This window comes from Diceros bicornis, chromosome 18 (assembly GCF_020826845.1).
Source record: "Diceros bicornis minor isolate mBicDic1 chromosome 18, mDicBic1.mat.cur, whole genome shotgun sequence".
Classification (NCBI taxonomy): Eukaryota; Metazoa; Chordata; class Mammalia; order Perissodactyla; family Rhinocerotidae; genus Diceros; species Diceros bicornis.
The window spans coordinates 1,631,904-1,655,679 of NC_080757.1; the positions used below are offsets into that span (position 1 = coordinate 1,631,904).

General features: G+C 45.2%; 1 protein-coding gene across 1 annotated transcript in view; it reads right to left on the bottom strand.

The window, feature by feature from the left end:
• TOP3A (DNA topoisomerase III alpha) overlaps positions 1-23,776 on the bottom strand; it is a 37,129-nt gene that overhangs the window by 2,057 nt on the left and 11,296 nt on the right. Inside the window, exons 6-18 of the mRNA XM_058559553.1 lie at positions 23,450-23,593; positions 23,121-23,291; positions 22,743-22,843; positions 20,857-20,931; positions 19,251-19,333; positions 18,063-18,270; positions 9,383-9,568; positions 9,059-9,188; positions 6,040-6,153; positions 5,774-5,939; positions 4,796-4,939; positions 2,711-2,833; positions 943-1,643 (exon numbers count right to left, since the gene is read on the bottom strand). Coding sequence (XP_058415536.1) covers positions 943-1,643; positions 2,711-2,833; positions 4,796-4,939; positions 5,774-5,939; positions 6,040-6,153; positions 9,059-9,188; positions 9,383-9,568; positions 18,063-18,270; positions 19,251-19,333; positions 20,857-20,931; positions 22,743-22,843; positions 23,121-23,291; positions 23,450-23,593 — 2,346 coding nt within the window. The remainder of the gene's footprint in view (positions 1-942; positions 1,644-2,710; positions 2,834-4,795; positions 4,940-5,773; positions 5,940-6,039; positions 6,154-9,058; positions 9,189-9,382; positions 9,569-18,062; positions 18,271-19,250; positions 19,334-20,856; positions 20,932-22,742; positions 22,844-23,120; positions 23,292-23,449; positions 23,594-23,776) is intronic.

The window sequence follows — 23,776 nt, forward strand, 5'->3', positions numbered from 1 at the left end:
GTTCTTCCTGTATGTGCAGTGCTGGTGATGTGTGTGTTAGAATCACAGTCTGAAACTAACTAAACTCCTTTATAAAACAGGAACCCTAAGAAAGGTAGGCAGGTGCCCATCTTATTGTGGAAACTGAGGCTGAGGCCGAGTCATTTGTTGAAGGTTAGATGGCTGGGCTTTGGAACCAGCTCTGTCCAACAACAAAGCTCCCACCAGGCCTTGTGGTCGTTCTCAGATATTTAATTAAGCTTCTGCTGTGTACTGGAGTGGGCAGGGACCATTTCAAGGAGACTTCAGGTACATTATCGACCTTGATCCAATGTCTGGGTACCAGTTCTCACCATCTCCATTTCTGAGACACCGGCCTCAAGCTGTGTAACCTTGGGCAGGGTCCTAGACTTCATCAGGGCCAGTTTTCTCATCCGAGGAAATGAGGCTGATGATGACAACCTTGCAAAGTTTACAAAGGCTAGAGGAGCCCAGGGCTGTGGGACCAGGCCGACCTATGTTCAAATCTTGGGCTGTGTTGCTGTGTGACCCTGAGCAAAGTCACTGCATCTGTCAGGGCCCCACCTTCCTCATCTGTAAATTGTGATCACATGCTTACTTGATGAAGATGAAACAAGATGCATATAAAGTATACTCAGTGTAGTGCCGGCCACACAGCAAGCTATTCAATTAACGGTAGCCACCCTGTACATTGGAACGAAGACTGGGCCGTTCATTACCTTGCTGAAAGTGACCAAGTGAGGAGATAGAGGAGCAAGGCCGCCCATGCCTCTCCCAGTCCCACCACCTCCCGCCCTGCCTTCCCTCTGCTGCCTTTGGTCTCTGAGGTAGAGACCACCATGCAAACCTCAGGCACGGACCTGCACGCCCCCACCCACCCAGCCCAGCTCAGGAGCTGCTCCCCTGCAGTGCTGCTGCGGGGATGGCCTGTGCCCTCCTCACCTGGGGCCGCGTTCTCGTCCACCCACTGAAAGAAGCCGCACTGCTGCTCTCTTGGCTTGGCGCATGTGTGGAACTGGCGCCCCTTGTTGGGCCCATCCTTCTGCACAGTCCGTGTGACGACAGGCTGGCTGCACAGGCAGGACGTGCCACCACCACTGTCATCACCAAGGCTGCCAAACCTACCCGGGTGGTTCCCGGAGCCTGGTGGGTGTCCTAGCGAGCTGCCTGGGGGTCTCAGTGCAGAGGAAGAAGGCCCTCCTGCCCCTAGATGGCTGCTGTCGGCCCACAGGAAGAAGTTGCAACTGCCACTGTTGCACTTATAGAACTGCCGGCCCTGGTTGGGACCCTCCTTCCGGACAGTGAGCAGCAGCGCCTCCTGGCCACAGTTGCAGGTCACAGAGTTGCTTTCACCATTGGCAGTGGGTGGTGGTAGAGTCTGGGCCAGAGCCTTTGAGGGCCTGGTCTGCCTGGTGTTAGGAGGCTGGGGGTGGCTATGCTGGCCACTGTCCATTCTGTTCAAGGACTGGCTAGCCTGCAGGTAGCCAGAGGGCTGGTTGCCCGGCTGGTAAGCTCTGGGGGGGCCCTGTGAAAATCTCAGGTCTAAGATCTCCCTCAGGGTCTCATCACATCCACCGATGCAGCCAACAAACTCCAGAGGCATGGTCGGGGGAAGGCTACCACGTTTAAACTTGAACTTCAACCTAGTGAGGGCAGAAGATGGGAAAAAACATTACCAGGTGCCAGAGTCTTCTCCTTGGTCCATAGAGGGCTGTGTGCACCCTAGGCCTCCCCTCACCATCCCCACACCCTGGGAAGTCCATGCAAGGCACCAGCCAATCACCAGTCCCCTCCAGTTGTCACAAGAGCGCAGAGTGGAGGCAGATGAAATCTAAGACTCCAATGAATCACGAAAATACAGAAGCCTCTGAAAAGTTCATTTCCCTGTACCAGTGGTTCTCAAAGTGTGGTTCAGGGGCCTCTGGGGGCTCCTGGGCCCTTTCAAGGTGAGGTCAAAACTATTTTGTAACAACACTACGAAGTTACAACTGTTTTGCTCTCCTTCCACGTGTGTGCACTAGAGTTTTCTAGAGGCTACCACACATGCCATAAACTCAGCTGACCGACTATGGAAGCAGATAGGAGAACCCAAATGTCTCCTATTAATCCAGCCATTAGACTTGCAAAAAGGGGAAACAATGAATCCTTATTATTTTTTTGCTTTGGAAAATAGGTATTTTATTCTAAAAACATGTTATTTACCTTAGTATGCAATGCATCTGTTATAAACAAATTAACAAATATTTTAAGATAGCTCCACCTTACCTTAGAATATGGTAAATATTGATACACATAACCTACAATGAAAGCTCTTTGGGTTCCTCAATGATTTTTAAGAGTGTAAGGGGTCCTGTGACTAAAAGGTCTGAGGACCAGTTCTACAAGGGCTTTTGGGAGAAGCCTGGAAATGATACTGGAAACACAAATACTTGCCCAAGCCCTGCAGAGCAGCAATCTAGGTGGAGAGGGCAGGGAAAGGGTGCCTTTGTGATTCTTCACCAGGGTTCCTCCTGAGCCAGCCCACGCACCCGCCCCCAGGGACAGCTTCCACACATCGAAAAGCAGCGATGGGACACAAACCGACTTAGGACTGCTGACCTGGCTGCTGCTGACCACAGCGAACCTCCTCACTCCAAGTGCCTAGGAATTAAAGTCTCTGGAGAGTCCCACCGGTGCTCTGTCTTGCAGCTGACTCAAGTGCCCAGCTCACCTGTAAACAGGGTGTGGCTGACAAACTGGACAGACACTCCCATCCCTGCTGGCTTCCAGCACAGAGTCGGGGAACCACATGGCCGATCGACACTCTGGAAAACCCACGCAGCTGAGGTAGAACCTGGGGAGCATGGGAGCAGGGTCAGGCAGGAACCACCAGACCACGGGAAATATGAGAACCGTTCCTAGGCTGTCGCCCACCTGGCAAGGAAACTTTTCTTCAGCCAATTAAAGAAGACATTCATTTTTCTGGAGAACACTTAAATAAGACACACAGTCACTGATAACGAACGACTCAGAAAAACTAGCCTGCATTTATTTCCCACCTCCCTAAAAAAATGAAACAGCTATTGCTGACTCTGCTTTCTACTTAACCAACCCACCTGCTAACACCTGGACCAGCACAAGGCCAAGTACGGAAGGCTCTGCTCAGGCTCCGTGCTGAGCGCCCTCACACCCTCCCTAACTTACTCCTCACAACGATCCCGAGGGGGACCATCAGCACCCTCAGTTTACACTGGAGCAAACTGAGGCATGGAGCGGTCTGGAAACCTGCCCAGGGATGCACATGCCGTGAGTCCTGGAGCTCGGACTAGACCCCACCTGTCTGAGCAAAGAGCCCTACTCTGAACACCTACACCACGCCTTTCTTGGCCAACATCCCGACATCTTCCAGTCACGAAACTTTAGGGCTGGACTAACCAACACGCACGTGATTGACAATGTCCTTTGAGTGTGCCTGGGTACAACTCAACCAGGGAAAACAAACAAACCCTAAACCCCAATTGGTTAAATAGTAAATCCACAAACTCAGAAATGGAATTATCAGATAAACATCGGGATGGTAAATTCCAGAAGACAATCTCCAGACTTCCCTGAGTGACTTAAATACTTGGAGAATTCAGAGTAACACAAAAGCAAGCATTCTTTCCCCTTATGTTTCAATGATTACTAATCCATTTACCCAATGGTGGCAAAGAAAAAAACCATCAACAGCATTTATTAAGTGCTTACATGTGGCTACCAGGTACCGGACTACGCCTACAGTGGCATTGGCGTATATGTTTGCAGGCAACACAAGCCCTGCCACCTGCTGCCAGGTCAGGCCCACTAAGCTGTGGTTTCTGACAGCTGGGATGGCCTTCTCTTCACCCAGGTCAGGCCAGTGATGGCTAGGTGATGAGTTGGGGAAACCACCTCTTCATATGGCAGCATGGTGGTAACAATGCTGCAGCCCAAGGGGGCCAACAGAATGGAGAAGGGCCCTGAAGACCTGGGTTCAAATTCTGCCATTCCTGCTCCCCAGGGCTGCCTGGCTGTGGATAAGCCACCCCAGTCCACTAAGCCTTGGTCTGCACTTCTTAGAAAACTAGGGTAAAAACACCTGCCTTGTGGGGTGGTTATGGTGAAGAACGAGATGATGACTGTAGAGCACCTCGCATCATGCCAGCCACCAGGCTGGACAACCTGAACCTCAGGGTAAACTGCCCACTCTGACCTACTGCACTGAAAACGAAAAGGGAATTGAGATGTTCAGACCCAACTCAGAACCAAAAGTAGGAGAAAAGGAGAGCAGTGTGGTTGAGTATCTCTAACATATCACGCTCTGTGCTCTACTCTTGACCCTTTTCACTGAGTCCTCACCCTTCCCACAGCTTTATGAGCTAGATGCCAGTGCCCTGAGTTTATGGAAGAGGAAACTGGGGCTCAGAGTAGTTAAGTAACCTGCTTCGGGGCACAAAGCTTATATGTGGCAGAAGTGGGATTTGAACCCAGACTCATGTGGGTCTGAAGCTCATGCCTCTTCACCGTTCTCCACACTCTGGGTGAGCAACGTCCTAGTCACAGGGGACATAAACCCTGCCATCACCCAGTACCTCCTCCTCTAAATTCCCACAGCACTTCACCCTTTCAAGGCCAGGTGCCAGTCTGCTACATTCTGTCTCCAACACCTAGTCGAGGGGCTGGCGACAGCAGGCCTGCCTTTAAATAATGACACACAAATGAAACAGCTTTACAGAGCTGTCCAGTCAACCCGGCAGGTGCTGGGCAAGCAGAGGTGGGGCACAAGCTGGGGACTGACCCGCCGCTCTTCTTGGTCTTGAGGACCATGTCTTTGTTACACTGTGGACACTTCCTGACGGGCTCTGGCATGGTCGGGTAGATGGCTTCTTGCTGGGGCACCTCTGCCCCTTCCCCAAAGTACTGGGACAAGGCCTCGTCCAATCTGAAGAAACAGCAAAGCATTTACAACATTCTTATGTGCAAACAACATGAGTGTGACCTAGGGAACCAGCTGGCTGGTCAGCCACAGGCCTGATGCAGAGAACGGAGGCAGACAGGGAACTGTGCGGGCCACGTGGCACTGGCTCCTCTCTGACTCCTGGCTCTTGGTCGCTCCCAGGAGTGATCCAGCTACAGGCACGATTTCCACCTTGTCACTGGCCCCATGTCAAACAAAGAAAACCACACAGGCTCCATGTACACACTGCAGAAGTATCTGTGTGGGTTTAAGTTTAAACTAGCTCATGCATTTCTTTTCAACATTGGCACGGAGTAGAAAACATGTTATTTCTATCAAAATGCACACACGCTGCCTGCCAAATGGCCACCTCAAAATACTCCAGAGAACAAACGGGTCAGATGCCAGCACTTGGGTTTACTGTTACATAAGATTGTGCTGCCTACTAATTCAGGACAGAACTAAAATCAAGAGAATGGCGTTTCTAAAGCTAACAGCCCAGAATAACTGGACCAGATCTCTCTGATTATTGTTTCTATACCGACAAAGCTCTATGGAAAGAAACAAACAAAACTCAGGAGGAAAACCTGAAGGGGGAGGAGCTGTATGTGGACAGCTCTGCCAAGTAATAAGGCCACTGGTGAAGATAAACTGACCGGGCAGGAACTGAGCAACTCAAAGGGCATGGGCTACAAGGAATCACATCACCTGGTTTCTGCTGAATCACCCCCACAAACTCCCACTTCTTAGGGAAATGTGATGGCTAAGGCAGCAGAGATAAGCGAGCTCCTGCATAGCAGAGCGGGCTCTGGCACTCACTTCTTAGCTTTAGCCACTGCTTCAATGAAAACCTGCTTGTATTTCTGGACCTGCTGCCTTAGAACCACAAATTTGTCCTTCTTCCCCTCACAGATCAGCTTCAGATCGGCTTCCAGCTCAGCCCGGAGGTCAGGCTTGGACATCTCATAGCCCATGGAGTCATACCCTGCAGGGAAAAGAGCAGTGTTTAATGGCCCTGAACGACACCTCAAGGAGGTTAGTGACACAGCCTCCCCAGCTACCACTGCAAGCTCCCCCCTCCTTACCTTCCACAAGTCCCATGCCCAGGTGCCCAGGGAGAAACCGCTTGTCTGGGGTGAGTCCGACATACATCCGGGCTTTGATCGTCTCGATGTGCTCCGCGTGAGTGGCATCAGTACCTGAAAGCCACTCCCGGTTACTCAGGTTAATCCAGACACTCCCTCAGGTGTCCCATGGGCACCTTCTTCTGCCTGGACTTCCTGTTCTAGGTGAGACCCCTCCAATCACATCTGGCCCACGTAGACATCATAATGGCAAACTCACCTCTCCCTCACATCTGCTTACTCACTAAAGCTGTCAATTCCAGCTTTGAAATTCCTTCTTTCAGTCTTTCCCTTCTGCTCCATGTGTCAGAGCCATGGCCAGAGCCCACACCATTTCATCTGCACAATTACAACATCTTCAGTCTCCTCGTTTCTGGTCTCTTCCTCCACCCACCCCATTCTTTATGCTGTGGCCAAAGGGATCTTTTAAAATGTAGCTCTGCCATCAGGGAAATGCAAATAAAACTACAAAGAAAGGGGCCGGCCCTGTGGCTTAGCAGTTAAGTGTGCGCGCTCTGCTACTAGCAGCCCGGGTTCAGATCTCGGGCGCGCACCGATGCACCGATTCTCCGGCCATGCTGAGGCGGCGTCCCATGTACAGCAACTAGAAGGATGTGTAACTATGACATACAACTATCTACTGGGGCTTTGGGGAAAAAGAAAAAAAGGAGGAGGATTGGCAATAGATGTTAGCTCAGAGCCAGTCTTCCTCAGCAAAAAGAGGAGGATTAGCACGGATGTTAGCTCAGGGCTGATCTCCCTCACCAAAAAAAAAAAAAAAAAAAAACTACAAAGAAATATCATTTCACACTCACTTGGATGGGTATAACCAAAAATAGTAACAAATGTTAGTGAGGATGTAGAGAAACAGCCCTCTTACACTACTGGAGAATTAAAAAATGGTGCAGCCACTGTGAAAAACAGTCTGGAGGTTCCTCAAAAGGTTAAACATAGAGTTACCAAATGACCTAGCAATTCTACTCCTAGGAATATACCCAAGAGACCTGAGACATGTCCACACAAAAACTAGTATACAAATGTTCATTGCAGCATTATTCATAATAGCCAAAAAAATGGAAACAACCCAAATGTTTACCAAGTGGTGAATGGATAAACAAAATATACCTCCATTCAATGTATATCAGGTATACACATGCAATCAGACGGTGTGTGCTAACGAAAAGGAATGAAGTACTGAGACACACTACAACATGGATGAACCCTGAAAACATGCTAAGTGAAAGAAGCCAGTTACAAAAGGCCACATATTGTCTAGCTTCTTTTATAAGAAATGCAGAAAGATCAGTGGCTGCCTAGGGCTGGGAAGACGGGAGGGAAGGGGGAATGGGGAGTGACTGCTAATGGGCATGGAGTTTCTTTCTGAGGTGATGAAAATGTTCTAAAATTGATTGCAGTGATGGTTACACAATTTTATAAATATACTAAACACTGAATTGTACATCTCAAATCAATGAATTGTATGGTACATGAATTATAGCTCAATAAAGCTGTTAGCATTGTTTAAAAATACAGCTCAATTCTGCTCCTTTCCTTAGAAATCTTAGATGGCTCTCTGCTGACCACGGGCCAACGTCCAAGCCCCTCAGCCTGGCGCACCAGGCACTGCCTCACCTTCTATGACACAACCTCCCTCACCTCATCCCCCTGCCACAGTGGCTTGTGCCTTCCTGTTCCTGAGTCCTTCCTCAGGCCCTGCCTGTGCTGGGCTTGACTTCACTCATTAGGAATTCCTACCATGAGGTGTTAAGGTCTCTGCCTGTTCCTGGCAGAACCCATCACACTGTATTTAGCGTGCTGGTTTGGTTTCTTTCTCCTGCTCAATAAACCCTTGAAGGGAAGGATTCTTTGTGTCCTCAGGGCCTAGACCAAGCTCTAGCTCTCGCAGGCCTCAAATTTCTCATGAATAAATCACGATGGGGGAACTAGCTCTGATTCTACCTAAACTGACAGGCTTCCTGGAGAGTACAGTAACAGCCAGTGGACTGCGGGTGGGAGCACTTCTTCCTAAGTCAGACAAAGCTCACTTTGTAGTGAGGCGGCCGTGCCCCAGAGGGAATGGCTTGCTTCCTAGCACACCCAGGGAGTCCCACTTCCCCTCCAACCACTTCCCCCTCTATCCACTTCCCTCTCCTTTGTGCCACAGGCCCTTCTGAACTAGCTCTGCCAGAGACAATCCTTAGAGCTGTGACGAAAACTGACAAGGGGGCAGATTTGTTAGAAGGGACCCACTTGTAAACGTTAGGTCTCAGGACTTACTGGGGAAAAAACAATTCTGGCCCAGTTTTTTCTTTTTTAAACCTAATTTCTGATTCTTAAACAATTATGGGAAATATTTTAATAAAAGCTAAGCACATAGCCACCCATGGCTAACAGCAGGGTGGCAAACTCATACCCCTCAGGGGCCTGGCATGTAACAAGTAGGTGAGTGAAGCCAAGTGTTAGCAATGGAGAATGCACAACTAGAGGAGAAGGGCTGCCACTCAGATCCAACTGACTACTTCCACGTGGGAGCCAGGCTGCCAGACTTCCTCTGATACTTCCAAAGATGAAGATACAGATTTTTATGCTGAATCTCTCAAGTTTTAAATGTCGGTACCTTCTTAAAAATAAAACAAAAACAACAACAAGTCCTTGTGTAGGCCAGAAACAAAGTCTATGAACAGAACCTGGCCAGGGTGCGCCCAGTGGAGACCTCTGAGTTACGAGAAACATCTACGTCCTTACATGGGTGGTGCAGAGGTGTAGTGAAGAACATCGATTGCAGAGTTATTCAAACCCAGGTCTTAATAATACATTCTGTGACTTTAGGCAAATTCTTAACTTCTCTAAGCCTCACTTCAGCTATAAAGTGGGGGGAGAATATAACACCCACATTAGAGTTGTCATGAAGATCAGAACAGATACAGTGGCACGAGGAGTGCTCAAGAGCCGCTAGTTACCATGACGACGCGCTACTGACCAATGCCATGCTTTTCCATGAGGGCAATGAGGTCGGCTTCAGTGAGCAGCTGGGGTGGACTGGTCTCCCCATCCACCATCTCTACAGTGCTGGGCTGAAAGTGGCAGCCTCTCTCATAGGCAGGGAGGGTCTACAGAGAGCAGAGGCAGTGTCAGTCAAACCAGTCTGCCAGGGCACTCAGCCAAGACAACTTTCATGTCAAAGAACATGGCCCTGCTCCATCAGATGGCACTAGGGTTGGGAACATGACTGTCTTTCCCTCTCCCTGAGGCCCACAGGGGGAGGTATGGATTCTGACCTCTGACTGGACCTACGATTTATCACCTTGTCACTCCAGTGATCATATGGGTACACATCCAGATAGTTTCGGGCAAGAATCATGAGGCCGTGGGCCATGAAGCGTTCCTGAGCGATGTCTATCTCCACGGTGGTCTCCTGCCCCTGAGCATCCTGGGAGCAGCAAGCTAGGAAATGGCGAACGATAAACTCATATATTCGCTGTTCATCTCCCTATGAAGAAAAGAAAAGAGCCTGAAACTCCCTGCAGGATACTACCTCTCAAGGATCTCAGCATCATTGGTAGTTTAACCTGGTTAATGTCACCTTTCAGGCTAAAGTTCTACACAGAACAAAGCAAACCGCTCCTGTAGCCCCCTGCACTAACACGGAGGGCCAGGCAAATCCTCTGTGTGCTTACAGGTTTAGGCTAATAACCTTCACACCTCTAATCAGGCAAAGATAAGCAAGGGAGTCATCTTGCCCTCAAGACTGGGAAGTGATTCTTTTGACATAAACCCTACCTAAGCAGAAAACAAGGAGAAAGCATAAGAAGTTAAGAAGATACTGCTTGTCGGGGCCAGCCCCCGTGGCTTAGCGGTTAAGTGCGTGCGCTCCGCTACTGGCAGCCCGGGTTCAGATCCCAGGTGTGCACCGCTGCACTGCTTGTCCGGCCATGCTGAGGTGGCGTCCCACATACAGCAGCTAGCAGGATGTGCAACTACAACATACAACTATCTACTGAGGCTTTGGGGAGAAAAAGAGAAACAAAGGAGGAGAATTGGCAATAGATGTTAGCTCCGGGCCAGTCTTCCTCAGCAAAAAGAGGACTGGCGTGGATGTTAGCTCAGGGCTGATCTTCCTCACAAAATAAATAAATAAAAAAAAATTAAAAAAAAAAAAGAAGACACTGCTTGTATATAAGACACATAAAGATGCACCTGGTGGTCTTAGACCAATTTGATGAACACAGGGGTCATGGTGATTTTCTACCAATTCAGTAGTCAAGGATTTAGTGAGGCTGAATCTATCAAAAGCCCATAAGATGTTCATAATCATATCCAATAATTCTCCTTCTAAGAACGTATTCAAAGGAAATAATGAGAGATCTGCACAAATATTTATCTATACAGATGTTAACTATAGTATATCATGTATCAAAAAGCTGGAAACAGGAGTGACATCAGCATTGTGGTGGAGGTGAATTGTTCCCTTTGTCTCTCCCCTCTGAGCTACAACCAAATGGACATCCGTTATCCAACAGAGGATTCCCTATACAACACAACAGACGCCTGCGAGATCCATGCAGCTACACATCTGAAGCAGGTGGAATCTGTGACCAGAAGCATCAGGAACCACAGAAAGACCAGTGACCCAGCCTCCAGTGGTGGCAACCCCGACACCAGCTCCACCAGTGGGTGGGCCACACACAAGTGCCTGGGTCCCCAGGCCCCTGCCAGTGACAGTGACACCTGTGAACCCAGTACCCTGGCAGTGGTGCAACCAGCACCCCAAGACAACCTGGGAACAGCAGCGCAGGTGGTACACAGGACAGCAGTGTCCGAGCCTGTGGAGAGCCAGTGGAGAAACACTGGTGATCAGAACCAAAGTAACCAAAGCCTTACCCAAATAAGAAAAGGTGATTATTATCACAAATGTGCCAGTAAAGGATCAATTCATCAAACACCATGAAGAACTACAGTAACATGGCAGAACAGAAGGAAAAATGAAAATGACAACTCTCTAGAAACCAAACCTGCAGTCAGAGAAGATTACAATCTAACTCACAGAGAATTAAAAATAGCTGTCATAAAGAAACTCAACGAGTTACAAGAAAACTCAGAAAGACAGTTCAGGGCTGGCCCCATGGCCTAGTGGTTAAAGTTCCATGAGCACAGCTTCAGCAGCTGGGGTTCACGGGTTTGGATCCCGGGCATGGACCTACACCACTCAGCAGCCATGCTGTGGTGGCGATCCACATACAAAATGAAGGAAATGTTTACAAAATTCAAATTGTTAGCTCAGGGCAAATCTTCCTCAGCAAAACAAAAAAAAAGAAAGACAGTTCAATGAGCTCAGGAATAAAATTAATGAACAGAAGGAATACCTCACCAAAGAAATTGAAGCTCTAAAAAAAAAACACCAAACAGAAATTCTGTATATGAAGAACACAATTAATGAAATAAAAAATAATGTAGAAAGCATAAAAAATAGAGCAGACCTTATGGAGGAGAGAATTAGTGAGCTTGAAGGTAGAAACCTAGAAATACTTTAGGTAGAGGGAGAGAGAGAACTCAGAAAAAAAATAAATAAATTTTTCAAGAAATATCTGACTCGATTAGGAAAAGTCACACAACAATTACACGTATCCCAGAGGGAGACAAGAGGGAGAAAAGAGCAGAGAGCTTGTTCAAAGAAATAGTAGCTGAGAACTTCCCAAACCTGAGGAAGGAACTGGACATGCAAGTACATGAAGCTAACAGAACTCCTAACTACATCACTGCAAAAAGACCCTCTCCAAAGCATATTAAAACTGTCAAAAGTCAATGACAAAGAAAAAATATTAAGGGCAGCCACAGAGAAGAAAATAACCTACAAAGGAACCCCTATCAGGCTTTCAGCAGATTTCTCAGGAGAAACCTTCCAGGCTAGGAGAGAGTGGAATGATATATTCAAAACTACCAGCCCAGAATACTCTATCCAGCAAAATTATCCTTCAGATATGATGGAGAAATAAAAGCTTTCCCAGATAAACAAAAGCTGAGGGAGTTCATCACCACTAGATCTCCCTTACAAGAACTGTTGAAGGGAGACCTCCTACCTGAAATAAAAAGGTGAAGATTTACAAAGCTTTGAGCAAGGAGGTAAATAGATAGACAAAATCAGAAAATTGCAGCTCTATATCAGAATAGGTTAGCAAATACTAAAATATAACATAAAGGATTAAGGGAAAGAAACCATCAAAAATAAGTATAAACACTTCAATTTGGTCAGAAACTCACAACACAGTGACAACAAAAATATAGAAGGAGAAGTGAAAAGGGATGGAACCTGCATAGGCTAATGGAGATAAGAGGCTATCAGAAAATGGACTATCTCATGCACAAGATCTTTCATACAAACCTCATGGTAACCACAAAACAAAAAATAAGAGTGGAGTCACAAATCATAAATAAAGAGAAAACCATCACAGAAAACCACCAAACTGAAACGGCAGTCAGAAATACAAGAGAAAAGAAACAATGGGAATATAGAACAACTGGAAAACAAAAGAAAATGGCAGTTTTAGCCCTCATATATCACTAATCACTCTACATGTAAATGGATTGGATTCACCAATCAAAAGACACAGAATGGTGGGATGGATTAAAAAAATGACACCCAACAATATGCTGCCTCCAGGAAAGACATCTTAGCTCTAAAGACAAACATAGGCTCAAAGTGAAGGGATGGAAGATGGTACTCCAAGAAAATGGCAAGCAAAAGAAAGGGAGTGTAGCCATACTTAAACAAAGCAGACTTCAAGATAAAAAAGATAATAAGAAACAAAGATGGGCATTATATGATAAAAGGGACATTCCACCAAGAAGACATAACACTTATTAAAATATATGCACCTAACACAGGAGCACCAAAGTATATAAAGCAAATATTAACAGACCTAAAGGGAGAAACTGACAGCAACACAATAATATAGTAGGGGACCTCAATACCCCACTTACATAAATGGAGAGATTATCCAGACACAAAGTCAACAAGAAAATAGTGGCCTTAAATGAAACACTAGATCAGATGGACTTAATAGATATACATAGAACATTCCATCCCAAAATAGCAGAATACACATTCTTCTCAAGTGCACATGGAGCATTCTCAAAGATAGACTATATGCTGGAAAACAAAGCAAGCTTCAATAAACTTAAGAAGATTTAAATCATACCAAGTATCTTTTCCAACCACAATGCTATGAAACTAGAAATCAATTATAAGAAAAAAGCTAGGAAAGTCACAAATATGTGGAAACTAAACAACACGCTACTGAACAACCATTGGATCAATGAAGAAATCAAAGGAGAAATAAAAAAATACCTACAGACAAATGAAAATGAAAACACAACATACCATCTCTTATGGGATGCAGCAAAAGCAGTACTAAGAGGGAAATTTATAGCAATACAGGCCTCCTTCAACAAACAAGAAAAATCTCAAATAAACAAGCTTACCTTATACCTAAAAGAACTATAAAAAGAACAAACAAAGCCCAAAGTAAGTAGAAGGAAGGAAATAATAAAAATCAGAGCAGAAATAAATGAAATAGAGACTAAAAAAACAACAGAAAGGATCAATGAAACTACAAGCTGATTCTTTAAGAAGATAAACAAAATTGACAAATCTTTAGCCAGATTCACTAACAAAAAAAGAGAGATGGGGCCGGCCCCGTGGCTTAGCGGTTAAGTGCACGCGCTCCGCTGCTGGCGGCCCGGATTCGGATCCGGGCGCGCACCGACGCACTGCTTCTCCGGCCATGCTGAGGCCGCGTCCCACATACAGCAACTAGAAGGATGTGCAGCTATGACATACAGCTATCTACTGGGGCTTTGGGGGGAAATAAATAAATAAATAAAATCTTTAAAAAAAAAAAAAAAAGAGAGATGACTCAAATAAATAAAATCAGAAATGAAAGAGGAGAAATTATAATGGACACCACAGAAATATTAAGGATAATAAGAGAATACTATGAAAAGCTATTTGCCAACAAATTGAATAACCTAGAGGAAACACATAAATTCTTAGAATCATACAACCTCCCAAAACTGAATCAAGAAGAAATAAAGAATCTGAATAGATCAATCACAAGCAAAAAGACTGAAACAGTAATCAAAAACCACTCAAAAAAAACAAGTCTAGGACCTGACGGCTTCCCCAATGAATTCTACTAAACATTCAAAGAAGATTTAACACCTATCCTTCTGAAACTCTTCCAGAAAACTGAAGAGGAGGATAAGCTTCCTAATTCATTCTACGAGGCCAACATTACCCTGCTACCAAAACCAGACAAGGACAACACAAAAAAAAGAAAATTATAGGCCAATATCGCTGATGAATATAGATGCAAAAGTCTTCAACACAATATTAGCAAATTGAATACAACAATATATTAAAAGGATCATACACCACAATCAAGAGGGATTTATTCCAGGGATGCAGGGATGGTTCAACATTGGCAAATCAATGTGATACACCACATGAACAAACTGAAGAATAAAAATCACGTGATCATTTCAATAGATGCAGAGAAAGCATCTAACAAGATCCAACATCCATTTATGATAAAAACTCTGAATAAAATGGGTATAGAAGGAAAGTACCTCAACATAATAAAGGCCATATATGACAAACCCACAGCCAACATCATGCTCAATGAAGAAAAATTGAAAGGCATTCCTCTGAGAACAGGAAGAAGACAAAGATGCCCACTCTTGCCACTCTTATTCAACACAGTACTGGCAGTTTTAGCTAGAGCAATTAAGCAAGAAAAAGAAATAAAAGGGATCCAAATTAGACAGGAAGAAGTGAAATTCTCACTATTTGCAGATGACATAATTCTATATATAGAAAACCCTAAAGAATCCACCGAAAACTACTAGAAATAATCAACAAATACAGTAAAGTTGCAGGATATAAAATCGACATATAAAAATCAGTTGCATTTCGGGGCCCACCCAGTGGTATAGTGGTTTAAGTTTGCACGCTCTGCTTCGGTGGCCTGAGGTTCACGGGTTCAGATCCTTGGTGTGGACCCACGCACCACTCATCAAGCCACACTGTGGTGGCATCCCACATACAAAAAAAAAAAAAAATAGAGGAAGATTGGCACAGAAGTTAGCTCAGAGCCAATCTTCCTCAGCAAAAAGAAGAGGATTGGCAACAGATGTTAGCTCAGGGCCAATCTTCCCCACAAAAAAAAAATCAGTTGCATTTCTATACACTATAACGAATTAGCCGACAGTGAAGTCACGAATACAATCCCATTTTCAATCGCAACAAAGAGAATAAAATACCTAGGAATAAATTTAACTAAGGAGATGAAAGACCTATACACTGAAAACTATAAGACATTATTGAAAGAAATCAAAGTAGAGATAAAGAAATGGAAAGATATTCCATGCACTTGGATTGGAAGAATAAACACAGCTAAAAAGTCCATACTACCTAAAGCAATCTACAGATTCAATGCAATCCCAATCAGAATCCCAATGACATTCTTCATGGAAATAGAATAAAGAATCCTAAAATTTATATGGAACAACAAAAGACCCCGAATAGCCAAAACAATCCTGAGAAAAAAGAACAAAGTTGGAGGTATCACACTTCCTGAATTCAAATTATACTACAAAGCTACAGTAATCACAACAGCATGGTACTAGCACCAAAACAGAGACAGATCAATGGAACAGAACTGAAAGCCCAGAAATAAAACCATACATCTATGGACAGCTAATCTTTGACAAAGGAGCCAAGAACGTACAATGGAGAAAGGAAAAGTCTCTTCAATAAGTGGTGTTGAGAAAACTAGACAGCCACATGCAAAAGAACGAAAGTAGACCATTATTCTTACACCATACACAAAAATTAACTCAAAATGGATTAAAGACTTGAATGTAAGACCTGAGACCATAAAATTCTTACAAGAAAATATAGGCAGTGCACTCTTTGACATCAGTCTTAGCAGCATTTTTTGGAATACCTTGTCTACTCAGGCAAGGGAAACAAAAGAAAAAATAACAAATGTGACTACATCAGATTAAAAAGCTTCTGCACAGCAAAGGAAACCATCAACAAAAGGAAAAGACAATCCACTAACTGGGAGAAAATATTTGCAAATCATATATCCTACAACGGGTTAATTTCCAAAATATATAAAGAACTCATATAACTCAACAACAAAAAAATAAACAACTCAAAGCAGAAAATGGGCAGAGGATATAAACAGACATTTTTCCAAAGAAGATACACAGGTGGGCAACAGGCATATGAAAAGATGTTCAACATCAATAATTATTAGGGAAATGCAAATCAAAACTACAATGAGATATCACCTCACACCTGTCAGAATAGCTATAATTATCAAGAAATAACAAGTGTTGGAGAGGATGTGGAGAAAAGGAAACCCTCATACACTGCTGGTGGGAATGCAAAACTGGTGCAGCCACTATAAAAAACAATATGGACACTTAAAAAATTAAAAATAGAAATATTATACGACCCAGCTATCCCACTACTGGGTATTTATCCAAAGAACATGAAATCAACAATTTAAATAGATTTATGCATCCCTATGTTCATCACAGCATTATTCACAATAGACAAGACATGGAAGCAATCCAGGTGCCCATCAACAGATGATTAGATAAAGATGCTGTATATATATACAATGGAATACTACCCAGCGATAAAAAAAAGACAAAATCGTGCCATTTGCAACAACATGGATGGACCTTGAGGGTATTCTGTTAAGCGAAGTAAGTCAGAGAAACACAAACACCGTATGATTTCACTCATACGTGGAAGATAAACACATAGATACGGTGAACAGATTAGTGGTTCCCAGAGGAGAGGTGGGAGGAGGGCAAAAGGGATAAAGGGGCACACATGTATGGTGACAGATAAAAACTAAGGCTATTGGTGGTGAACACAATGCAGTATATACAGAAACCAAAATATAATAATGTATACTCAAAATTAACACAATGTTATAAGCCAATATGATCTCAATTAAAAAAAAAAAAGTTGGAAACAACCTAATCTGTCAAAAACAGACTTGGCAAAATAAATTATGGTAGGGGCCAGCCCAGTGGCATAGCAGTTAAGTTCACACGCTCTGCTTCAGCAGCCCGGGGTTAGCAGGTTCAGATCCTGGTTGTGGACCTACACACCACTTATCAAGCCATGCTGTGGCAGGCATCCCACATATAAAGCAGAGGAAGATGGGCACGGATGTTAGCCCAGGGCCAATCTTCCTCAGCAAAAAGAGGAGGATTGGCAACAGACATTAACTCAGGGCTAATCTTCCTCACACAAAAAAGAAAAAACGAAAGAACTAATATGCGTTATTAAAAGAAGAAGGAAAAAGACACTTACTTAGCTTTGCGATAAGCCTGCAGGTGTCAAACAAGCCTGACTAGCTCCAGCCCTCATGGAGCTCATTCCTCAACTGAGAAAATGACTGCAACATGTGACACATTCAAGCACAGCTGAGTGTGCAAACTCTGCAGCTCCTGGGGTATGACAGGAGGGGGGTGGTAAAGTTTCGAGGAGGCGATGGAAACCGATCCGGTCTCGGGAGGATGGATAGGATACTTCCAGTTAACAAGGGACCAAGGAGGCCAAGCAGTTCCGTGTGGGTGTGGGAACTGAGGAGGTACAGGAAAGGTGACCTGCCTAGTATGTGTGTGGAGGGATCAGCGAAGCAGCAGAGGGAGCTGACAGAGCAGGGAAGTGGGGCTGGATAGAGAACAGAGCCCACCATGGGGGTCTTTCATGAAAGCCAGGCAGAAGATGGTGATATAAGAGAATTTTGACACTAACATCTCTTTTCTGAAACAGAAGGGACAGCTCAAAATCACTTAGTTCTTACAATAAAAGCCCACAGAGTAAATTCAAATCCTACTACTGACCCCTCACCTCCCTCTGGGTTCCGGCAAACAGTACGGTCAGAGACACCAACCTGCAAGTTGCTCGTGTATTTGGTGGGGTGGATGGGAGGGTGAGCTTGGTCAGACTTGTTCCCGTTGCGTGGGGTAGGGCCACCCCGCTCTAGAATGTTCTGGGCAAAGGCCCCCCAGCGTGGATCCACGGTCTGCTGCTCCACCAGCGCTGTTAGGTTTAAGTCTTTGGGGAAAATGTTTGTTTCAGTTCGTGGATAGCTGATGTACCTAAAACGAAGGCAAACATATGGAACAAGAAATTGCTACAACTGGTCTATAAACAAACAAATGAGATTTAAAACACCTGGTGACACCTGCATTAACCCATCCAATCCAGCCAACTCAACTAAAGGCAACCTAGGTTACCTACGCTGAGAAAATTCTGAGATGTGACCCCCTAAAGGGCTAAGGAGCAGTAGGTTCTCTTGCCAGCACATTCAAAGAAGCCAAAGGATCAATGAAAGGGGCAGCACAGTGTAGGGCATGCTCCCTACAGCTCAGCTCTGCCAGCAGCTGTTCGCCTGGGCATATCCTTGGCCGTCTCTAGTGTCAGTCTGGCAGAGCAACACCAGGATGAGCCCCACGGCACTCACAGTTGCAACAGTGTGTGCTTCTACAACTTTCCTTAAAGTATAGAAAGAACAATGCTGCCCAGTAAACTATAATGTGCAGCCTACATGTAATTTCAAATTTTCTATTAGCCACTTAAACATTATTGAGATCATTTACATTCCTTTTTTCATAAAAGTCTTAGAAACGCAGTATATATTTTATACTTACAGCACTTCCCAATTTGGACAACCCAAATTTCAAGTGCTCAATAGTTACCTACGGCAAGTGGCTGCCACACTGGCCAACGTGGACCACACTGTCACGGGACGGCACCAGGGTGCTCATGACCCCGAGACAGGATGATTTACAACAGGCAAACAACTCCTGAAGGGGCTGCTTGCCACCTGCCAGGGCTCCAGGGGAGGTGCTGAGTGCTCAAGAGTGGGATTTGAATTCACTCTACGGGCTCTTAATTTAGGAAATAAATGATTTTGAAATGTCTTTTCCCTATCAGAAAAAAGAAGTCATTGTCAAAATTCTTCTACTTCAGAGCTCAGCCCTCGAGACAGTTTGTGTTTCCCCATAAGCTGTATTTCTAAAATATTTCACCCGGACAAAGATGCATCAAATTCTATTCCCAAATGTGGAATACTGACCCTTGAGTGTAGAGCTTTTCGGCAATCCTCATGGTTTCTTTAGCATTTATTCTCAACTTTCGAGAAGCCAGCTTTTCAAGCTCCTGTTAATGTGTCAACAGGCATGTTAGGGTATAGTGCGTGAGTCAGAGGGCACGACACAACCACACAACTCATCTTCAGAACTGTCTGGCCCCGTCACTCCAGCTGCTGTCACACAGAGGGAGGAAGACTGTGCCGAACAAAAAAGTTCTGGACCTGCTAGGCAGAGCCAGATCCCAGCCCAGCAGTTCTCAGACGCTGAAGTGCAGAAGCAAGAATCACCTGGAAGCAAGCAGATTCCGGGCCCTGAGCATTAGGGATTCTGACAGAAGAGGGCTGGGATAAAGGCCAGAAATCCGCATTTTTTAACAAGCATCTAATTTATTGATTTTAACACAGGCAGTCTGAGAGCCACACTTTGAGAACACTATCTGAGCCCCAGGAAATTCCCCTGGATGATGAATACCATTCTTTTAGGCCTCCTGGGAGAAAATCAGCTGTCCTTTCCCCATGGTGACACTCCAACAATGCTGTTGGCTACATGTCAAAGCATATTTAAGCAGTGAGCAATGAAACACTTATGCCTACTATATGAAATCAATTCATAACTCTCCCCTCGTCATCCCTACACACACACACACACACACACACACACACACACACAGTGCCACACCTGAGATAAAGAGCGCACTGCCCACCAGTCTCTGCGTGTTTCTTAGCCCGCACATTCTGTATGTTCAACCTCCAGAGTTAACCCAGACAGTAGTTATCCCCTGAACTTTCCTGCCAAGTGGTGACTGGGAAGGGGCACCCTAATGTGTTTTACTCAGACTTATGTCCCATGAGGGTGGCTCTTCTGGCTCAAAAAATTGAGAAACCCTATTCTAGAGTAGGCTTATAAAGCAGATATTTAAAATGATGTTTACAGACTGTGCAGAAACATAAAAAAAAAAAATGCTCAGATGGAAAAAACAAGCTATTCCAATTACAATGTGGTAAAAAATAAGCATATAAAAAAACAGGAAGAGGGTCTGGCCCGTGGCGCAAGCAGTTAAGTGCACGCGTTCTGCTGTGGCGGCCCGGAGTTTGCTGGTTCAGATCCCGGGCACGCAGTGACGCACTACTTGGCAAGCCATGCTGTGGCGGTGTCCCATATAAAGTGGAGGAAGATGGGCACGGATGTTAGCCCAGGGCCCATCTTCCTCAGCAAAAAAAGAGGAGGATTGGCAGATGTTAGCACAGGGCTGATCTCCTCACAAAAAAAAAAAAAAAGAGGAAGAAAAGACATCAAGATTATATCAGTGATCACATAAGGATGATGAGAAGATGGGTGATTTATTTTCCTCTTTTTGTTTTCCAAACCCCACTTAAAGTAGTTATGTTGCATTTATTCACTTAAAAAAAACCATTAAGAGGCCAACCAGGCCTGTGTTTGGGGGTTTCTGTTTGTCCCAAGTGCTTTCCTATGTGCCCCTGAGAAGGGTGACGCTTTCTGCCACTGGGCCACCGTTGGAGGCAGAACCCCGGTCCCAACAACAGGAAGTCAGAGCTCCTCAGGGGCTGGTGCAGGCCCTCCAGAACATACCACAGTGTCCAAAGCTTGAGGCCTCCACTTGCTCTTTGCCTTAGACCTGACCTCCACCACGGTCGCCCTGGGATCCTAGAAAGCCAGGAAAAGCAGAGGCCACTTTAAGCTACTGGTGAATCTTTCCCAGCTTTCCTAAGACAACCCCTGCTCACCATTCCAGATCACACTCACCGCCAGCAGAGGCCCCTACTCTAGCCCGTGAGAGTGCCCCACATAATGCTGGTTTATACTGCTCAGTGTGATGGATGCCATCCCCACTTTCCTGCTCAAACCAAAACTTGGAGGGGCAATTTCACAAGCCCTAAGGTGCCTCCTCCACAGCCTATGAAATACAACAGCCTATGCATCTCCTAAGCACAGTTTCCTATCTACACATGCACAGCGTTATTATTTTTTAAATTCATGATAATACGGAGTTAGAAATAGGAGAAATTACATAATACAAGCTGGAGAAATCTAATCTTAAGATCAACTTCATAATTTTCAGAGACTGCAAATGGACAAAGAACTCAGTTTAAGTGATTTGTTAATGAGGATATTTGTATATCAAAATCTAAACTTCTCTCTCCAAAAAGACTGAGGACTGGGTGCTCTTGACAATAAGCTCAAAGTATCCCACGTGTCATGTTTTCCTGCACCACATCCTAGTAAAATAGAAAAAGGGCAGGTCTTTTTAATTGAACAGATAAACGTGCAGTGTCACAGACACACCAGGTAGTGCCATGACCTTCAGGGTCAAAGGGGGGAGTAGTGGACAGACAGGGTGACCCTGGGAGGCAGCTGGTCTGCAGGAGCTCAGGAGTCAGACAAACTGGGATCCAGTCCATGCTCTGCCCCTTACTAGCTCCAGTGTGTCTGTGCACGAGTTACTTAACTTTCTCTAGCTTCCTCCTCTGTAAAATGGGAAGAGTTTCACCACCCTCACAGGCACCATTAGGACTAAATAAAATAACATGCACCACATAGTGTGTCTGGCACATAGCAGGTGCTCAGTAGTTTCGACTCCTCCTTACCAAATCTATAATAAACCCTCCAGTGGGCTATAGCCAAGAAGCATACCTGACTCATCAGACCTGGAGACCAGAGTTTTATTTAGGTACCACTGTGTGCAGCGCCTGGGTTAAAACAGGCTATTACGTGCTGATCGACAGGAAGCAACATCATAACACGGACGATCAGTCTGAGGGTTGCAACTCAGCCACTGATGGCCTACGGCCTGAGCTGGTCATGGTCCTTCGCATGTGCTGCTCTCTCTATTGACATATGCTTCCCTCAGGTCCTCTCATGGCTGCCTCCTGCTAATCTCTCCAGCCCTCACTTACACGTCACCGCTGAGACACCTTTCATGGCCACCACACCTGGAATAGCCCCTCTATTCCTTTACTCCCCAGGCCATGCTCTACTCCTTTACTCTACTTTTATTTCCAGGCATGTTTTGCTGTATGAGGTTAACTTGTTCACCTGTTTGTGACTTGCACCTCTCTAGATTTCATCACCTGACCAATGGAAGAGGGAGTTGGACCAGATGCTTCCCAAACTCCTTCCAGCTCTGGAAGTCTATGATCCAGACTGGTCGAGCTGATCCTTATTCATCTCTGGTGACAGTATACTGCTTTGGGGGAGGGATTTCAGCTATACATTTCTTAAAATATTTGACTTTACCTAAAAGTTCTACAGATCCTTTCCTTCTACATTTTTTTAGTGCTGTTTTCATGGGATGCTAGTCTCACTGATCCCCAGAAAGTGATGGCCTGAGATGCAAACTGAAAGCTACAGTTCACTGGGAAAATGGGACAGGATTCCCTCTGCCAACAGACATGGGGCAGCTTTGAAAATTGTAGAATGGTTTTCCAGGATCATTAAGATTTCAAAGTATTTTTTACCTCCATACACAGCTGATAGAGGACAAGACAGGCTGTGTGGTTAAAGAGACGATGCCTTTTCCAGTTGAATTCTACAATTCCATCTTTGTGGTCATGAGTTACTAAATTGGGGAAAGACAAACAGGAAAGCAGTGACTCAGAGAAGCCACATGCTATGACAGATAGGAAAAGGTATTACAGTGAAAGTCAAAGGAATATGAAGTAGAGAAGCTCGCTAAACTTTAAGTGGATTCTGAATATTCTAATGGGGTAGGGCGGAGGGCAGCAAGACTAAAAAAAAAAATCACACATTTAATTAGTGCCATTGATACTCCATGGTGCCCCTGGTTACTCCTTGGCCCTTAGGTTCCATACCATAAACAACTCCCCCAGACTTACCTTTAATTTTGTGAAAGATTTCTGGCACAAAAGCCTGAATGGCTTTGAACCTCTCCACCACAAACCCCAGTGTTGGGAACTGGCAGCTGCCGTAACTGATCAGCTGCTCTGCCAACACCTCGGGGAAAATCTTTTGAAGCCTCAGGGTCTGGAACCTAGTGAAGGCAGCTCCTGGAAAGTGAGGATGGAAAGAAGGAATGAGAAAATGATGGACGACTGCAAGGTCAAAGGTAGGTGCACATATTTACATACAAACCTCACGTCTGGTTCCATAACCCAATAACCAGTGACCCATGTGGGCCATCAAAGGAGTTTGTCCAGCTCCTCACCAATCCTCAGATCCAGCTCCTGCCTCACGTCCACAGCATCGCTCACTCTCTGATCAGGCTCGGTCAGGTTTTCACAGGCCATCCTGACAGCTCGGGGAGTGATCTCAGAGAAGCGGGCTCTCAACACCTGCAGATTGGGCTTCACTGTGGAACAGAGAGTCACCAAGGTTAAAGTCCAATCATACTGGGCTCATCACAAACGGCTTGCTTTTCTTAACCTCCTTGAACGAAAGGTAAACCAGTTCAAGAAGCTGCGAGGTGTCCAATTTTCATCACTAGGTTAAATTAACAGTACACTGTATATGAGGGAAACTTTACTATAACTGC